Below are 18,676 nucleotides of genomic sequence, written 5' to 3' on the forward strand. Positions count from 1 at the left end.
GTGGGCGCTGTGCGTTAATGTGGCTTCAAGGCGAACTGTGAGTACACAAGCCGTTAGCAGATGTAGATGAATCAACCAAATGCCTTGTGTATTCAGTGCAATCCTGGGCGCCAATGCGATACTTTGTGGACAAAACTAGAAATACCTAGCTATAGCTGCACCATATTTACACTAGTCCTCGGAATTCATCGCACTTCATAGTACATGTATTGCAAATAACTACCTTAGACTTGTGACATCACAACTCCCACCTTGCCGTGTCCAATCAGTTTATGACTGGTAACTGAATATCCTGTCGCGATGGTCAGACAGAAGGCATCTGGGACCAAGCATGCCGTGCCGTCCCCAGACAAGCCCAAAAAGAGGGCAAGGGTATCCACCACGAAAGAACTACCTAGCTTGCATACCGCCCACCGAATTAAAGAAGCTGGCAAAGAAACTCACCTTCGGGCAGCCAAGACGAGAGCAGCATACTTGGGACATGTCCACCGAGCGCACTCATGGCTGCAGAGCCATTTTCCAGAGGAGGGGATGCCACTGACTCCAAATCACACCGGAGAGGACTCTGAAATCTACAGTGATCCAAATTTTAAGAACGCGTTTGAGCACGTGCCAAATAGGTGCTCAGATAAAGCATTAGCCCTTTACCTTTCATGGAGAGGGTTCCAAGAAAATAGCAGCCAAAGCACCATCGACGGTGTTCGAGCAGGATTCAAGATGTTGTGGGATGAAGCGTGTGTGGCATGATTGCTCAGTTTTCCTTGATGCTCATAGACTAATACCTTCGGCATAGTGACGGTGCGACGTTCCGCGGGAAGTGGCATCACAATGATGCCCATCACTGATGGGAAGGCAACCCAGTCCTGTTGGCAGAGGTTGACGATGTCGTGGCATCTATCAGACACAAGGTTAGTTCTGAAGGAGCTGAACGGAAGCACTCAGGTGCCATGAAGAAGGAATACATGGATAAGATACTCGCCTGGTCAGAATCATTTTGTCCACTTGACGCCCCACTCCAATACATTTGTCTCGCAACGATAGGCTACAAAGTGCTGCCATTGGGCGAGTCTTTGAATGGGAAAGTGAAGCTAATGGTCACACAGCACCTCGAACACCTTGCCTTTAGCACTGTCACATTTACGCTTTGGACGAGGTAAGTCCTGGCAGGTGGTTTGACCAACAACATTTTTGATCGCAGCTTATGACAGGAACTACGAGCTCCTGAAACTAAAGCACGGGGATGTCAAGCTTGACAAGACTGTCATAGATGGCATGTTTATGAAATACCTTCGAGGCGAGGAACTCTCCCTCACCGTTAGCGAGCACAATGCTTACTTTGAGATCCACCTAAAAAACCGTAAGGGATGGCAGAGAAAGTTAGATAAGGGGATGAGGGAAGCTGACCTACGAAGTTCGTCTTTATATCCATCTGTGCATATCCCATTTTATCTGATCTCCTTTCATTGGTACTTACCAGGCAATCACTACAAGATTTATCCATGCCCAGATATGGGCAAGGCGTGTGACACCCTCCTGTGCCTCGTGTCCTGGATGAAATGGGTCGAACTTGTCCATCTTGGCCGGCCGATGACTGAAGAGGATTTCCTTTTCCCTGTGATTGGCACAAATGGTGTGCTGCAACTGGGTGAGCCGCTTTCCCATGACACGATCCAAAAATGGATTGACGAGGCAGTGGTGGGGTCCAGAATTCCCGGAACATTCACAATGCATTGCTACTGTTGTGGTGGAGCACAATACTGCTTCATGTTCGTGCCAGTGGGGCAGTGATGGACCCTTGCGTGGGTCCGGTGGTGGGGGGGATGGGCTGAAGGTGAGCATGTGAGTACTTCGTCCTCCTTCCTATCTGGGTGTGTAGTAAAGTCAACCAACTCCTTACCTTTCGCTCCACACGACTACGCAGTGTGACACACTGATGCGCTACCTCCTCAACGAGTTGAATTGCTATGAAAACGACCACAGTGACACGCTGCAACCGGTCCTGCACGAAGGTGATTGTTCACTCGCAGGCAAAGCTGCGCTCGTCTGGCCAGTGTCCACCAAGGCACTCAACATGGTGCATGCATCGATAACAGCCAACATGGCAGCACTACACATGACTGTGAAGGAAGTGAAGGAAACCTTGTGCTCACTTTCAGTAGATGTAAGGGAGATCCACCAACAGCTCAGCGACATGAGCAACTGGTCGTAAAGGCCCTAACCTCGGCCTCTGCATATTCAGCCCCTTCTGGACCTGTGCTGCGCCAGGGCACTACTGGCAGTAATGCTCGAGCGATGCCAATAACAGGTGAGCCTCGTTGATTCTGTGACTTCTACCACACCAACTGACCAGCCACATGAATCAGCCTACCAACATTCACCTGCGCAGACCACAATGTCATCGCCCCCAGTGATCCAGTCTGCTTCCATGCCAACAGTGGGTGAGTCTTGTTCATTCTATGACTTCCATTGCACCAACTGACCAGCCACATGGGTCAGCCCACCGGCGTTCACTTGTGCAGACCACAGCTTTGTTGCCCCCAGCGATCCAGTCTGCTTCCATGCCAGCAGCCCAGCCATACCTACCTACACTCAATTTACAACCGACTCAAACGCAGTTCAGGATGCCGTGAGTTGTCCAACCATCAGATCTTTTGCTCTCGACGTCCCTCCCTTCGCAGATCAGACCCCAGAGGACCAAGGCCCGTGCCTCTACCTCCCTTCTGGGAGTTGTCATCCCGGACATGCCCATTTTGCATCCCGATGGGACACGGACCACAAAGTCGGATTCTTGGAGGGACATAGTACGCCACTGGACAGAGGGGGAGCCACGGCTTGACCTGCACATTCCACTCAAGGACTGGCCTTATCACTACTACAATGGGAAGAGCGGCCGTCAATTCAATACAAAGTACTCTCAGCAACGCATCATTGCGACGGAATGCCTTGACGAGTAAGTCAGCTTGTCACACTTCTACCACTCACCCAAGTCCCTCTGACACGGTCCCCAGATTCCAGGGAGACGAGGAAACCTTCCTCAAGGTCTATGGAAGTGCCATCGGTCAAGGACACACGAAACTCCCCAAAGCAATCTTGGCTGCCCACAAACGGTATTGTGGAGCTGGGGAGCACCGTCATCGCCTCACAAGTGAAGAAGTCTGCAACGATTCTTCTTCGGGCATCAGCGAGCAGCACTGATGCATATCACACCAAGGTTGTCATTCCACCATTGCCATCCTGTTCTTTTTTTCTTCTTTTGTTTTCTTTCTCTTAATACATCTATCACTCACTTGTCAATACTATCACCCCAGCATCACCCGAGCTCGTGATGTACTACGTCACTAGTCACATACTCGTACATGTGCAGTAGCCTATGACAAGTCATACGTATGCAACACACAACACAAACATCATTAATCGCAAGCATCATTCGTCCACCCATCATATCCTGAGCGTGCGCGTGCGCACACAATACCATTATGTGTTTGTTCTACCTAACTCACACGTCCGTTCGAGAGTAGTCCTACACCGCCATACATAACTGCTTTCAATCCCACGGAAGCTTCAGGAGTCCTCGATCGTGAGATGTGATCACTGTGACACTGACATAAGCTGAACCTAAATGAGGGGCAGGGCACCCAAACAACGGCATGCAACAGCATGCCGAGCCTACTGGCAGTGGCGCCGAGGTGGCTGAGGCCCATGATGTCACGGATTCCCAGCCTCTGTGGTCACATGCATGCACCCGCCACAAATTGGCAGGTGTGCTTCACCGCCACTGCCAATTTCTCGAACTAAGTGTCCGCTTTTGGATTACATAATGCTGTGCTCAGTGAACCACAACTAAGGTAAAAGTGATAAACTCCAACACACCCCTTCAACGAGTATAGTCAAGAAGGAATTAAAAGAAAATAATACCCATAGCTTCAGAGAAACAAACATGCTTCTCCCTAGACACACCCTTCATCAGCACATCAGCCACCTGGTCATTGGTAGACACATAGTTGACAACTACTTCTCCAGAATCCACCTTCTCTCATATGAAGTGATGACAGATTGCAATATGTTTTGTGCAGTTGTGGAACATCACATTTTGAGCCAGTGAGATAGCAGATTGATTGTTGATGAGGAGGGGAGTGGGTTCGTGTGACAACACAGTCTTGAGTTTGAGGACTAGGGTACAAATCCAGATAGCTTCCTTCATGGCAGTGCATGCGGCCATGTACTCAGCTTCTGTACTCGAGAGAGCAACAGATGATTGCTTTTTTGATGACCAGCTAACAGCTCCACCAGAAAGGATGAAAGTATAGCCAGTAACAGAGCAGTGGTCATTGATATCCACTGCCCAATCTGCATCTACATACCCAATCGTGCATGCATTTGAGTCTTGCTTATAGGTAAGATGGACATCAGGGGTGTGTCACAGATAGCAAAAAACATGCTTTAGTGCAAAAGAGTGTTCATGCCCAGGGCATGCAGCATGATGGCTCAACATGCCTACAGTAAAGGCAAGGTTGGGCCTTGTTGCTAGCATTGCATACATAAGGGCTCTGAGAGTGCCCTGGTATGACTTGGTGTCAGCCTCTGGAATTTCTAGTTTTTTGAGCTTTAGGTTAGGCTCGATGGGGGTCGCAATGGCTCACCCCTTGCTCATTCCAAAGCACTCAAGAATACTCTCGACATATCTCTTCTGTGAGAGCTGTATGATACCTTTATCACAGTTGCAAAGTATCTCCATTCCTAAAATCCAATGTGCCTCCCCTAGATCTTTCATCTCGTACTCCTGCAAGAGCTGAGCCTTGATGCGCTCAATGGTTGTGCAGCACTTTGAGAGTATTAGCTTGTCATCTATGTAGACAGCAACAACAATGAGTATGCTGTTCTCGACTTTAAAGCAGAGGCTATGGTCAGCCTGGCTTCAAGTGAAACCCAGGGATTTGAAAACAGTCCAAAGACAAGAGTACCATGACTTGGGGGCCTGTTTAAGGCCATAGAGTGCTCATAGCAGCTGCCAGACTTTGTTGCTGTCAGGAGGAAAGCCTGGAGGGGGGTGAAGGTATATTTCTTCATCTAATAGTCCATTTAGGAATGCAGATTTAACATCCATCTGATGAATTTCAAGATTATACTTAGTGGCAAGCGCCAGGAGTATGTGGATGGTTGCAAACTTAGTGACAGGTGCAAGCATCTCCATGTAGTTGATCCCATGTACCTGTGTAAAGCCTTTGGCTACCAAACAAGCCTTGTACCTCTCAATTTCACCAGTTGGCCCTTGCTTGATCTTGTAGACCCATTTTGAGTCAATCAGTTTATGGCCAGGAGGCAGGGAAACTTCCTCATACAGTCTGATGGACTTAAAGGTCTGTAATTTGTCGATCATCACAGTGTACCACTGATCTGCATCGGTGCTTCGCATTGCATCATTGAACAAGCAAGGTTCATTGTCATGTGTTGTGGATGCTTTGTAAGCCACTTCCTCATTCATCTCAGCCACCTCAGCCTCGCTGTTGCCACACGCACACTCTCGCTCTCAAGCAACTTCATTGATGGGGCTTCCACCCTCACTCTCTGCACCTGAACCATCCAGCACCTCAAGCTGTTGACTAGGTAAGGTTGTCCTGTCATAGGAATTGATGAAAAAGTGATAATCATCATCTCTAGGTGGTGCTTTTCATGTTCTGGTGGATCTGCAGGTCTCTCAAGGTGGAATTGGAGTTGGATAGGGCTGCAGGGGTGTCGCTTTATGCATGGTAGGTTTTGGCATCGTCCTGGCTCGCTTTACTGATGGTTTTGAGGCCGTTTCAAGCGCTTTTTTAGGACTCCAGCCACTGCCTGGCATGTTACCCTCTGAGTGCTGTGGGGAATGATCTACCATTGATCCTGAGTGATCAGGTGCATCATTTGACTCAATTTCAACCTCATGGACAACATCTTCACTCTCTCCCTCACTAGACTCGAGATCCCCATCATCAGACTCCATGTGAGCATGGCCTTCCATGCCCAAAGCCCTGATGGTATCCAGGTGCAATGTATTGCCCTTTTGGGCATTCCCTCTTATGTCCACTGGTTTACTAACCATACCTGCAGGATCTTCTTCTATCTGGACATGATCTAGGCCTGCTGCTGTGCTTCCCTTATCAAATACTACATCCCAGGATTCGAAGACATGACCAGTGGGCTGGTGTAAGCATAGGTATGCTTTCTTGTTCTCTGCAAAGCCCAGATGAATGCATTTTAAGGACTTGCATCTAGCTTCTTTCTTTTTTCCTCAGGTATATGTACATGTGCAGCACAGCCAAAGGTCTGGATATGGGCCAGTGATGGCTTAATCCCTGTAAAGGCTTCATATGGTGTGACATCCTCAGAGATAGCATGGGTTGGTGATTGGTTGATGAGGTAGGCTGCATACTGGATAGTGTCCCCCCAATATTTATTTGGCAGTCCAGCGTCTTTTAGCATCGCCTGTGCACTTTCAACAAGGGTGTGGTTCATCCACTTGGCAACACCATTCTCCTGTGGGGTATAGGCATTTGTCTTCTCGTGGTGGACCCCTTTCAACTTGAGGTAGGCCTTGAACTCATCTGAGCCATACTCCCCACCTCCATCACTCCAAAAATAATTTGCTTTTTTGCCAGTCTTGACTTCAGCTTGAGCGAGGTAGTCTTTCACTGAGGGGAAGACTTTGTCCTTGGATTTTATTAGTTTAACCACAAGGTGGTGCAAGCGAGCATCAATGAAGGTTATGAAGTAGCAGTGTCCAGTTCAGGCTGTAGTCTCCATGGGGCCACATACATCAGAGTATGTCTGGTAGAGTACTGTTGGGCTTTCAACATTTGACCTGATGGGTATCACCTTATGGTGTTGCTTCCCTTCAAGGCAAGGTTGGCATACTGAGTTTGAGTGCTCAGTGCCAGTAAGCTCCATGTCTTCAACCATTCCCACTTTAACCAGTTTAAGCACAGATTTTGTATTTGCATGCCCAAGTCATTGATGCCACAAGTCAAGTGTGGCTACAGACTTTGGTGCTGCAGCTGCAAGTGCTAGGAAAGTAAGGGTAGAGTCAAGTAATGGAGATGGTCCTTGTATGACAAGTGCTCCATGACTTGGAGAGTGAGTCCTTGCTGCAAGGATGTAGAGTGAGCCTTGATGATGACCCACACCTACAGTGTCTGTACCATCAGTGATTGAGCATGTTCCACCCATGAAGGTGACTTGGACATTTCTAGTGGCAAGGTATGCCACCGAGAGGAGGTTTGTGCTGAGGTCTGGAACAAAATAGACCTTCTGTAGTAGGATTCTACTGGTCTTCCCATTTGGAAGATCCATACAAAGTTTGATCCGTTGTCACACACCAAAGGTGTTTGGTGAGGTGGACATGGATGTAGCTGATGAATGGAGGTGAAGACCATAGCCCTCATGTGAAGAAGGACAGCCAGCAATGTTGGCAGTCATCCCTTGCACAAGAACAGGTTGTCAATGCCAAAGAAAAAGGAGGAGGCAGGTTAAGCGCTGTGAGTCAAAGTGTGGTTCAGTGGTGAAAACCAACCAAAACCAACACAAAAGACAACAAAAGCGAGTGGTGGTGTGCCTATGCGGTACCTAGATGGTAGAACCTGTTTTTTTTGGGAGGGTTTCTGCGAGCTACAACACTCAAAGATGAGTGCTGAGGGTTGGGGGTGCTCCTGACAAAGAGGGAGCAAGACTGTGATAGAAAGCGATAGAGTAGACTGCTGTCAGCCTACAGAAGGATGGATGGTGACTTAATTCGATGTCCTAAGCTGTACTGAGCTCAGGGAGGGCTTGGAGTGAAGTATATGGATGATAGATGATAATAAGCGAAGTAGATGATAGCTAGACCCTTAATAAAGTCTCAACTATTGAAGCTGATGAATGATTTACTGAGAGATGATAAATTGCGAGCAAGAGGGGCTCTCTGATGTCTTTTTTTTTGCTACCTAAGTACAGTGACTTATATACAGTACAGGGGCATTGCCTATGGAAAACAAGGTGCAAACACTTGGTAAGTGATTGGTAACTGATGAGTAAGGAATGTAAGCGATGGGTAATCGTCTTGGAAAGCATTGGTAAGCATTGGTAAGGATAAGTAAGCCAAAAAGCGAAGAATCAGTAAGCAAAGTCAAAAGATTGGTAAGTATTTGCAATAGGTGAGTCAAAGACAGTCAGAATGTCACAGTATGAGTCAAGTAATGTCAGGAACTGGGAAAGTGCACTGGAATCGCATTATGGGGAGGCTGTGCATGTCACATCTTGAAGAGATCGCTTCTAGGCCAAAGTGGGATGACAGAGAGGCAGCGCTGATCTGATGCCGATATAGTACATCCAAAAGTGGACAGGGTGAGTCAGATGTCAACAGGGGTCAAGCTTTGGGGGTCTGTGGGGTGACAGGAGCATAGGGGATCGCAACTTTCCCCCCCAAACCATCCTCTCAGTGAAGCAAATAAAAACTTCATGAACGAGGCTCTGTTGGAAGAGAGGATGAAGGGGGAGTGTCTTCTGCTGTATCTTGCAACAAGGAGGCAAGATGTGCATCATACTCGTTGTGGATGCGATCAGGGAGAGTGGAGAACAGTAGATTATACTGTAGCTGTCGCAATTTTGGAAGAATGACAGACGAGACTGGTATGAAGACGTTGCAGGGGGCAGGGAGGAAGGATCCATATGCTTCTTGGACTGGAGAGACTGAAACGACCACATAAGACCTTTCCAAGCGAATGACAGACCTGAGGCAACCAAAGAACGTCCTCCTGGAGGTCATACTGACAAAAAGAACACGCTGTCCAAGCTGGATGGGCTGAGAGGGGGCAGATGAGGGTGGGATGTACCAGGACGCTTCAGGACAGAAGCTGGTAGGAACTCCTGGTAGATATATGTAGCCATGGTCCCTAGCAAAGGGGACAAGCAAAACGACTGATGTGGAGGCAGCCATATCAGAAGAATTAGCAAAATGAGTGTCTTTTGGAGGGAGTGCTGTAGAAACGTGTGGAGTGTGCAAATCCTTTCCAATCTTGGAAGGTAGGATCGTGTGGCTGAGCACTACAAGCGAGTGTGGGAATGGTTTCGGTGTCTGCAGAATTGGTGGAGATACATCGAAAACCAGAATGCCATACATGGGTGCTTAAGAATTTTATTGGTGCTTAACTCGCCTCCTCCTTTTTCTTTGGCACTGACAACCTGTTCTTGTGTGAGGGATGACTGCCAACATTGCTGGCTGTCCTTCTTCGCATGAGGGCTATGGTCTTCACCTCCATTCATCAGCTACATCCATGTCCACCTCACCAAACACCTTTGGTGTGTGACAGCACCAATAAAATTCTTAAGCGCCTGTGTACGGCATTCTGGTTTTTGACATATCTCCACCAATTCTGCAGACACCGAAACCATTCCCACACTCACTTGTAGTGCTCAGCCATGCGATCCTGCCTTCCAAGATTGGAAAGGATTTGCGCACTCCACATGTTTCTACAGCACTCCCTCCAAAAGACACTCATTTTGCTAATTCTTCTGATATGGCTGCCTCCACATCAGTCATTTCACTTGTCCCCTTTGCTATGGACCATGGCTACATATATCTACCAGGAGTTCCTACCAGCTTCCATCCTGAAGCGTCCTGGTACATCCCACCCTCGTCTGCCCCCTCTCAGCCCATCCAGCTTGGACAGCAGTGTTCTTTTTGTCAGTATGACCTCCAGGAGGACATTCTTTGGTTGCCTCAGGTCTGTCATTCGCTTGGAAAGGTCTTATGTGGTCGTTTCAGTCTCTCCAGTCCAAGAAGCATATGGATCCTTCCTCCCTGCCCCCTGCAATGTCTTCATACCAGTCTCATCCGTCATTCTTCCAAAATTGTGACAGCTACAGTATAATCTACTGTTCTCCACTCTCCCTGATCGCATCCATGACAAGTATGATGCACATCTTGCCTCCTTGTTGCAAGATACAGCAGAAGACCCTAACCTAACCTAACCCTAGTCAAATATGTTGCTTCTACTCCAAAACTCATGCTTTACTATTCTAGGACCAAATCTTGCATCTTCGGATTCACTGACTCTGATTGGGCTGCCAATGTGGATACTCATCATTCTACTACTGGATATGCCATGTTTCGTGCCACCTCCCTTATTTCTTGGCAATCATGCAAACAAAAGACAGTTGTGCTTTCATCAACTGAAGCCAAGTATATGGCTTTATGCGATTCTGCCTGACAAGTTGAATGGTTGCATATGCTTTTTAATGAACTTGACCTTGAACTAGAGAAAACTATTCTCTACTGTGACAATATGGGTGCTCACTTTATAGCCAAGAATCCTGTCTCAGGTGGTCGTTCAAAGCATATAGATGTCCAGTGGCACTTCATTCGCAAATGTGTTCAGGATAGTCTCTTTGCCATTGAGTATATCCAGACTGGACTGACAAAAAGCCGATGGATTAACCAAGTCTCTCACATGGCAGAAATTTGAAACGAATTGCTCGTCACTCGGTCTCATTACCTTACCATTCTAGAGTGAGGGGGAGTGTTGAAAATACCAGTTAATGGTGTTTCCCATTACCAGTTCTAGACTTGCTTATACAATGAGTCTTACTCATGTGATGTCATGCTTGCTAAGTTACTCCACAATGATGTCACTTAGCTCCACTTGTTCCATCATGTTCCATGATATTCATTACTATACATAGTAGGTAGTATCTTTACTTACTATATGCATCACCTGGTCTGTGTGCATTCCTACATGTATATAAACCAAGGGGGGTTTCTGTCATATCCCCTCAGTTCAGTCAATCGACTTTATTTCATTGTCTACAAGCCTCAACAGCTCTACTCAATAACCATTTACTCTTACACTCTATCCAATACTAAAGGCAAGTGCTCATCTTTTGCTCTAGCCCTTTTCCCCTCATCCCTCGTTCCTCTGCCAATAGTTTTGAAACTGAGTCATCAGACTACCTGCCATCACAATGTAAGCTACATTTTTCACTGATACTGGCTTGTCTGTATACTTTTGGCTTATGGTTTTGTGGCTAGAAATTCACACACAGAGCAACTATTCTTGAACACATTGTGAAATTGAAGACTGATGAGGGTGATGCCAACGCTGCAGCTTGGATGTGGCTGCAAGACCTTGTCTTATACCTTGGTGAACATGGTGCAAGTTCAGAAGAGAGTGATGTCAAGAATGAGGTGGAGGGGGTACTTCGCATCAAGAATATGAAATGGCAATGTCACATCAAGTAGGAGCTTGACATTGTGGACCTTCAGTGGTTCCTTGATGTTGACACTTTTTCACCACAGGGGTCTCAGCTGATGAGAAGAATTCGTGCACCTGGAAATTGTGAGAGTGGCAGGATGCCAGTTAAAGGTCTACTGATTGCTTTATATGATGATGCTTGGATTAAGGGGCTCAGCCAGTGACAGTTGGAAGCACTGGAGGTCTCTCTGGTAAACTTCCCATGGATGAAGGTGGCAGTAGTCTAATAGTCAATGCCTACATAGTACTATAAACAGATTGCTGGTGGGTGACAGGTGGGCGATGAACGGGCGACCAGCAGGCAATTCATATAAACCGTACATCGTACTTTACAATTCAATCAATATTTCGTCCTCGTCCCAAACTTCAAAATTAGGCAGAGTATTTATTGTTCGTGCATATTTGGAATCTTGGTCAACACACAAACATAGTTCATTCTTGATGTTTTGTTGAAGTCACAATGTGAAGACGAAATCGGAAGTTTGCACACACATTCAAACCACTACCAAACTTGAAGCTAAAATTGACATTCTGATGCCGTCGATACATGTGCATAAACTTGAAGTATTGGTAAACATCAAGGCATTCACAAAAACTTCAAGTTTCGCCTTCGAAAAATTGTTGAATTAACTTTCAAGTGCAGTCTTTACATTTTCTACTACATCAAGACCTGTCCTTAACTCTCCAAAATCCGTTGTGTCAGTCAAGCGAGAGTTCCTTGCCTTATTTGATGAGCAGAACTCGATGCATTTCTTCCGCTGTTTCGACACTTACCCAATAAGCAACTCTGTGTATGCTCTGCAGTGATGTTGTATGGAATGTGAGTGATTCGGATCTATCCTCTGATGAGGTACTTCACGGACACATCCATACGAGTATCACATCAGATCATCATCGTGGGAGACTTTCCAGTATGATCCCGCTCTACTACCAACACTATGGTCGCACACTGCAGGTGCCAGTAAGTGCTCATTTGTAATCGCCACCGGCAACGTTCACTCCCGGGCCATGATCATGAGCCAACAAGTTGCGGATGGTTGAATTAGGACCTTCACTGTACATCGGAGTATAATACGCCACTATCACATCCGAGAGGTTTGTATGCAAGGTGGATACGGCTTTACATGGCATTGTGAGGCTGTACGAAACCACTGTAAGGCAAATGGAAAAGTGAGCAATATCAGGCCATCCCACAGGTTACGATGAAGCCGACCACATCAGAGAAACGAGGAATGACAGAGTTGCGGTCACGACCAGTCAGTGACAGGTTTAAACAGGTTTAAACCATTTTTTCGCTTCCTGATGCATGCGATCAGCTGGTGCAAAGATGTAAATTAGTAGGCGCCTGACGAACTTGCCAAGCACGAAGATCAAGTCCTTGTGCGCCAGGTTTTTTTAGAAACTGTCACCAATACTCGGATATCTATGTGTTGGCGAGATACTCCTAGGCCACGTAAGCCGGTCGGCTTTGTTTCTGGAAGGGTGCCTTCCGTTTGTAAATCCTTACCATTCCCATTGTCATCAACACTGGCGGGTGGTCATTCGAATCTGGCGCAACCTCTCCACTGTCTGGGAAACACAGCGGCTACAGCATGACCTCTGTTACAGGATCAGCATTCCTGGATCCAAGGATCCTGTCAAAGAACCACTGGCCAACCCCGTTATCATGGAACGTGATGTCCTTGATTCGTCAAAGTCCGATATACTGCAGACGTTGGCCAGCCTGCCAACGATTCTTGGGCGCGCCGCTGATATCCCAGTCCAGTTCAGGGGCAGATCGCTCGTGCGTACTGTTCTAACAATACTTGATATCTATAGGCCCCGTGATGTGAGGATCCAGATCCGCGTTTGAGCCCCTCATCCCTCAGAGGATAAAAGGGCCACTTGTTGTTGGCCATCCTTCAGAGTCAGTCATCTCCCAGATACAACACTACCATGAGTAGCAAGCTTCCCACCTACCTTCCCAGTGGCGACTATGTCATCTATTCTTTGGTCGATGGGCCCCTTGGGATCGCCTTTATCACCGGTGCCATTGACCGCGTCCCAGTTATCGTTCCGTCCCCAGGCTTTTATCCCCAAAAAGTACGCGTTTCTCGTACATCGTACTTATTTATGGGAATTTCACCTTGACTCCCTACAGTTCCATGTCCAACTGGTGAACGAATCCGAACACATCTACGTGATTAAGGTGGACGGTAAAAATACTCGGGATGAAGAAAATCTCGTCTACGCCTAGCCATAGAGAAGCTCAGAAGTGGGTAATTACCTACAGGGAACAGCAGAATGCGTACACGTGAGCAAGCATGATTAAGTATCCGAGCTTAAAGACTTGACCGCACACTCAGAATCGTGAAATTAAACACCAACGAAGCGTGGACGGACCCAGGCCAGGACCGCCGTGAGGGCCGCCGAGACCCAGACGATCCTCGTCAGGTAATACCAACATGTTGCTGTCTTGGGGAATGTTATCCTTATGCGCTTCGTTTCAGATCCGCCTTGAGCTTCTGGACTGGCGCGAACCAGGGCAAATACTCTGATATCTGTGCTAGCCAGCTTGTTCAGATTCGAGGTTCCGCGGGAGCACAAGCTTCCCAGCAGGCGACTACAGGATCCACTCCTTGGTTTCCAACCAACCTCTCGGTATTCAGTCTGTTGTGGGCCGCAGACCTGATGACTCCGTCATTGAGCCTGTCCGCCCGCCTGTACACTCGAGAGCGGACCCAGTTATAGTCCCTGTCACTGGCTTCGCCCCTCAGACGGTAGGCACATTTAATCTGGCATCACGACTAATTACGAGTGTAGCTTCATTCATTTAACAGTTCACCGTTCAGCAAGTAAACGGAGCAGAGGACACCTACGTGATTCGAATTGAAGGCAAGTACACTCGGGATGAGAGAAACCTCGTGTACGCCTTCCAAGACCCACCGGCTCAGGAGTGGGTCATTACCTACAGGGAAAATCAGGGTGCCTACACGTAAGTCGTCCTCATTCGACACTCAAAGTATCTGGGACGTGTCGTTAATTTCGACTACAGCATCGTGAAAATGCGTACTGGAGGTGCATGGACGGACCCCCGGCAGTTCCCTGATAATTTCCTAGGGCAAGTGACACTCCCTGAGGGCGAACAAATCGAAATTTCAGATGACGAGCCCGACGTTCCAGAAGGTGAGGAGGCTGAGCACCCCGGTTCTGAGAGCGATCTCCTGCGACACAGACGTCCCCCTCGTCGGTTCAGGCGTCAGGTAGACGACTTCCTTCTCTCCATCGATTTCATGCCGTCCTCATGTGTTTCACCCTTAGATCGTCTTAGAACGTCTCGTTCGCACCGAGCGGGGCCCACCCCCTGTATTCCCCAGGAACCAGTTATTCCGGTTTTTGCCTGCCAATGTGTTGAGGCCTGAGCGAATGGAGGGAATGTAACGCTTCAAGTTTTCAAGTGTGTGTCGTGTAAGATTAGTCAACTTTGTCGTAGCTTCTGTTGTATCCCAGTCCCAGTGTTTGAACAATCCGTAAACCATGTCTAGGTCCAGAAAGTACGCGTGATACTCCAATGATGATCTGTGTAAGAATTTTTGGTAACATGTATTGACCTCTGAGGGGCAGCTGACATATTGACACATTTGTGCCTGAGATGTCCAAAATCTCCGTGTTTACGCTAGGCAGGCGGATCGCCTGACACCCTATAGAAGAGTCTACCACACCATCCGGGTTGTGGCCGTCCGTACGTGCGGATTTAAGGAAATACCGCACGAGTACGAGACGTTTAGTACCGACCAACGATGACCCGAATCAAAGCCAGCCGATTAAAAGCCACTAGTCTGGTCCACCGGTCGAGAGATGACCTCTTCCAGACGATTTCTCACTAGCCCCACGTCCTCTGGAGATATGTTCAACGAAAGGTGATCCCGTCTTTCCTTCCCAAAGCGCACAGGAACCACAGATAGCACGTGTCCCCTTTCGCACAACAAGACGAGGGCAAAGAGATCTAGTTGATGCGTGTCTCTCCTGGATATCGGATGTGTCACGCTCTGGCGCACGTCCCTTCGAACCTACAGGAGACTTTCGAACTTGATCCGGGTTTTGCAAGGGTCGGCGTGGAACGACACCGGCACCAGGTATAAAGTTGCAGAGTACTTATGACTTCGCTAGGATAACTGTCAGGGATGCATAATGCGGGCGGAAGTCCTTCTCCATCCAGTAGTATGACACGGGCTGGGTTATGGAGTACCTAGTGAGCGAGATCGCGGACTGAGAGGGAAGAGAAGCAAGCCAGTGAGTGCCAGCGATTGGCGCCCAGTCATTCAGCAAATCATGGCTTTTATGGGTCTCGACTCTCATCATGAGTCACAGGACATTTGCCATGGTTCGATGAAACATAAGCGCCTCATCAATTCTTTAGATTTCGTTTGGAGTGCATGACAATTCAGTCCTTGCAGGATTTCTCTATCAGCAGAGTGCAGAAGGGTTGGCTAGCTGGGGCCAGCGCTCCGCGGGAGCGGATACTTACATTCTTGGTGAGACATTCCTAGGCTGCGTAAGCGGGTCGGCCTGGTTTGTAGGCGGATGTTCATTTGACATCCCTGGCATTGTCATATTGTCAGCCAACGGCTGGATCGTCTATCGACCTCGGCGCCAACTTCTGCCCCATTTGGAAAACGATGGGTCTTGTTGAAGGACTACATGCCAATCCTCGTCGTGAAATTCGATGACCATTTGCTGGTAAGCTTATGACGACGAAGTAGGTTATGCGAGCCGTAGCGGTGTATAGTGTCACGTTCGAAGGCAGCAAACAACTCTATTTCATGCTACCAATACGTGTCCACCGTACATCGAAACCAAACCAATTGCCATCCCTCGTTCCGTTCGGAGCTGAGGCGTAGAAGAAATCAGAGTAAAAATTCTGCCTGACCTCCCGCTCGGCACCTAGGAACAAGAGTTAGCAAGTTTTTTTTGCGCTTCCGGATAAAAAGAAACGATCAGAAACAAATGGTATGCCTCGACATTATAGTTAAGACAGGGATAACTGAAAGATTATAGTATCTCATCTCGCAACACTGCAACTTATTGCATGCCTTAAAAATGTACCAAGGACTCACCGTCGTATTCATTACCCACGGAACTTCTCGAGAGGTGAGAAATGTTGCTGCCACAGTGGAACACATTTGAGTTCAAGTGTAGTTGAAGTCGCGCGTGAGGGACTTTGAATTCTGCTTTAGGGCCGGTAACATTGCGATGGTTCCGACCCCAAGTACTACTTATACACTCCTTCAGTGAACTTTCGGAGCGAAATGCCGGCGGTTCAGTGGTCTAATGGTTATGATTTCTGTCTCACACACAGAAGGTTCCCAGTTCGATCCTGGGCTGAACCACTTTTTTCGAACTTCGGAAGGCGCTCTGTAATAGATACAAATTGTAAACCATCTACTGGCGGCGCTGACAATTTTATTAGAAGAGTGCCGTGCGTCAGAGCTACGTACCCGGGAACCGACACATTCAGTACCGCTGCGACGCTCGGAAATCAATCTAATGGTACACGACGCCTTTCATGAGCCACCGCCCAGTCCGTACAGCCCCAACACTCTCGAGAATACCTCCTTGTCCGAACGCTGTGTGCACCTCAACAATGCCGCTCGGATGCTTCATCTTGGTAATAGTTACCCCAGCCGAGGACTCGCTGGATGACGACGTGCGCACATTTTTCCAGGGGACAGAACCTTCGATGTTAGCTGCGACGCCGAGGCATAAACCGAGGGTCATTGGCACTGCCTTGTGTAATACCCCCATGGAAAAAGCATGAACGGATATATCGTAATCAGTCGAAGATGGGGGAGAAACGATAGCGATCTTCGGTTGAGCCTGAGAAGTTGGTTCAAGGCCCATCTTGATGGCTGCCTCAGTCCGAATTGATTCAATAATTTCTTTTATCTCGTGGTTTCCGTAGTCAAGGCTTGGTTGTGGAGGAGTATCGAGGACGCGGCTGATATCGTCATGGGATATGAATACAGAGGGATTCGTAGCATCTACAAGTGAAGCAGGAATCTGAGCACCACGGCGGGAACGGATATGAAGTAGGTCAATAGGGTTTCCAGTTGGCAACAGCTTCCCAGTGCGAGCGCCAGCAGGAGACGGGAATTCAAGAAGGATCCGAGAAGCTTGACCAGGAACACCAGCTATGGAGGCCTGTGGAAGGTCGAGTTTCGGGAAGGTTTGTCCATTCAGGACCGTGACGGGGAATGTCGTATGTATGCAAGAAGTTGTATTCGTGTTGAACAAGCGTATGGTCGTTCGGCCTGACGACTCCTGCTTGGTACATATGCCTTCTTCTAGTGCAAAGGCCCCAACCATGCTGGAGAGATTCCCGCAGTTACCAGCGTAATCCACAGTGGTGTCGCGGATACCAAGTTGGGCGAACGTGTATTCAGCGTCGATGCCCTGTGCCTTTTGTTCCTCGGAAGCAGAGCCAACAACACAGATCTTGGACAGGCTCGAAATCCCACCACCCATGCCATTGATCTGTAGGCCGTTGGCTGTGTCGGGAGATCCCATGATCCGGAGGAAGATGGATCTCCACTCCGACCGATCAGCCGGGAGGTGATCACGGTTGAAAAAGATCCCTTTAGATGCACCACCCCGTAGGAATGTAGCAGGAGTGTAGTTCGGGATGTTCAAAGAAGAGCGCCGTACGAATGTGTGGCCAACCTTGAGAGGGAGCGGTTGGGCAACTGTCAGCATAGTCAGCCCACTGAATTGGTATCACGCTGGTCCCCGTGCGCATTAGCTTGTAATGTACGACTATCCCAGAGTCCAAAGTTGCTGACCGTTCACCTACGCAGATCACGACGATCTGATTTTGACTTGGCTTTATTTGGACTGCCATAACACCCTGTGCATGTATCACGTGATCCCTTCATACGCTGTCAGCCAAGCTGAGCCACAGCAGCCCCAGGCCCATCACACTGCTTGTTGCCCACATACGCTCACCTGAAACTTGAAGATGGGTACGTACTTTCTCGTTGCACAACAAAGACGTAGAGCTGACGTACGGATTTGTCACAGGTATTCCAAAGGTATGCCTTTGCAACAATGGTATCCTGTTGACTCTTATTCATGTCGCCTTCCAGTTCTTCCGCTATATTTCGTGAGTTCCGAGCCCATTCTCTATTAAGGAATATCCTAAGGACTTTTTCAGTGAGCGTTACCCTTTAACCTCTCAGTTGATTCAGGAGAATAAGATCCCGGAATTCGGTATGTCCTGTGTTCTCCACAGTCGCTAGAGAAACATTGACCATCTATGCAGACAATCTTTACCTTGACTTCAATGGAATCATTCACAATTGTGGGCACTATAAATATACCCGTGTGTTGTCCGTAACGCAATGTCATAGGTTCGCATCCGAATGACGAGGATGCACATTTCC

The 18,676-nt window shown here is 48.1% G+C and overlaps 4 protein-coding genes and 1 non-coding gene across 5 annotated transcripts; 4 read left to right on the plus strand and 1 right to left on the minus strand.

Annotated features, from left to right (window-relative positions):
• Positions 1-300: 300 nt before the first annotated feature.
• F5J12DRAFT_951289 (uncharacterized protein) lies at positions 301-3,305 on the plus strand (the record flags this gene model as incomplete). The annotated part of the gene is made up of 12 exons (XM_051749805.1): positions 301-734; positions 794-798; positions 862-1,153; positions 1,209-1,411; positions 1,478-1,645; positions 1,707-1,831; positions 1,922-2,161; positions 2,188-2,305; positions 2,364-2,438; positions 2,484-2,626; positions 2,679-2,950; positions 3,009-3,305. 12 exons carry the CDS (start codon positions 301-303, stop codon positions 3,193-3,195), a joined length of 2,262 nt encoding a protein of 753 aa, XP_051597778.1. The 3' UTR covers positions 3,196-3,305.
• A 9,861-nt stretch (positions 3,306-13,166) lies between these two features.
• On the plus strand, positions 13,167-14,743 carry F5J12DRAFT_846283 (uncharacterized protein). Its single transcript, XM_051746337.1, has 8 exons — positions 13,167-13,340; positions 13,399-13,482; positions 13,511-13,551; positions 13,604-13,691; positions 13,782-13,827; positions 13,854-14,017; positions 14,078-14,232; positions 14,293-14,743. The coding sequence occupies exons 1-8, from the start codon at positions 13,194-13,196 to the stop codon at positions 14,657-14,659; spliced, it is 1,092 nt and encodes a 363-aa protein (XP_051597779.1). The 5' UTR covers positions 13,167-13,193; the 3' UTR covers positions 14,660-14,743.
• A 1,811-nt stretch (positions 14,744-16,554) lies between these two features.
• F5J12DRAFT_t149 lies at positions 16,555-16,627 on the plus strand. The gene has a single exon. It is a non-coding gene; the product is annotated as a tRNA-Val (tRNA).
• F5J12DRAFT_846286 (PrpF protein) lies at positions 16,626-18,091 on the minus strand. The gene has a single exon (XM_051746338.1). The coding sequence runs from the start codon at positions 17,988-17,990 to the stop codon at positions 16,782-16,784; it is 1,209 nt and encodes a 402-aa protein (XP_051597780.1). The 5' UTR covers positions 17,991-18,091; the 3' UTR covers positions 16,626-16,781.
• Positions 18,092-18,204: 113 nt separating this feature from the next.
• On the plus strand, positions 18,205-18,666 carry F5J12DRAFT_846287 (XRN 5'-3' exonuclease N-terminus-domain-containing protein). The gene is made up of 5 exons (XM_051746339.1): positions 18,205-18,256; positions 18,315-18,325; positions 18,380-18,396; positions 18,448-18,503; positions 18,556-18,666. The coding sequence occupies exons 1-5, from the start codon at positions 18,253-18,255 to the stop codon at positions 18,657-18,659; spliced, it is 192 nt and encodes a 63-aa protein (XP_051597781.1). The 5' UTR covers positions 18,205-18,252; the 3' UTR covers positions 18,660-18,666.
• The last annotated feature ends 10 nt before the right edge of the window (positions 18,667-18,676 follow it).

This window comes from Pisolithus orientalis (assembly GCF_024613125.1).
Source record: "Pisolithus orientalis strain OTSU chromosome Unknown F5J12scaffold_26, whole genome shotgun sequence".
Taxonomy (NCBI): Eukaryota; Fungi; Basidiomycota; class Agaricomycetes; order Boletales; family Pisolithaceae; genus Pisolithus; species Pisolithus orientalis.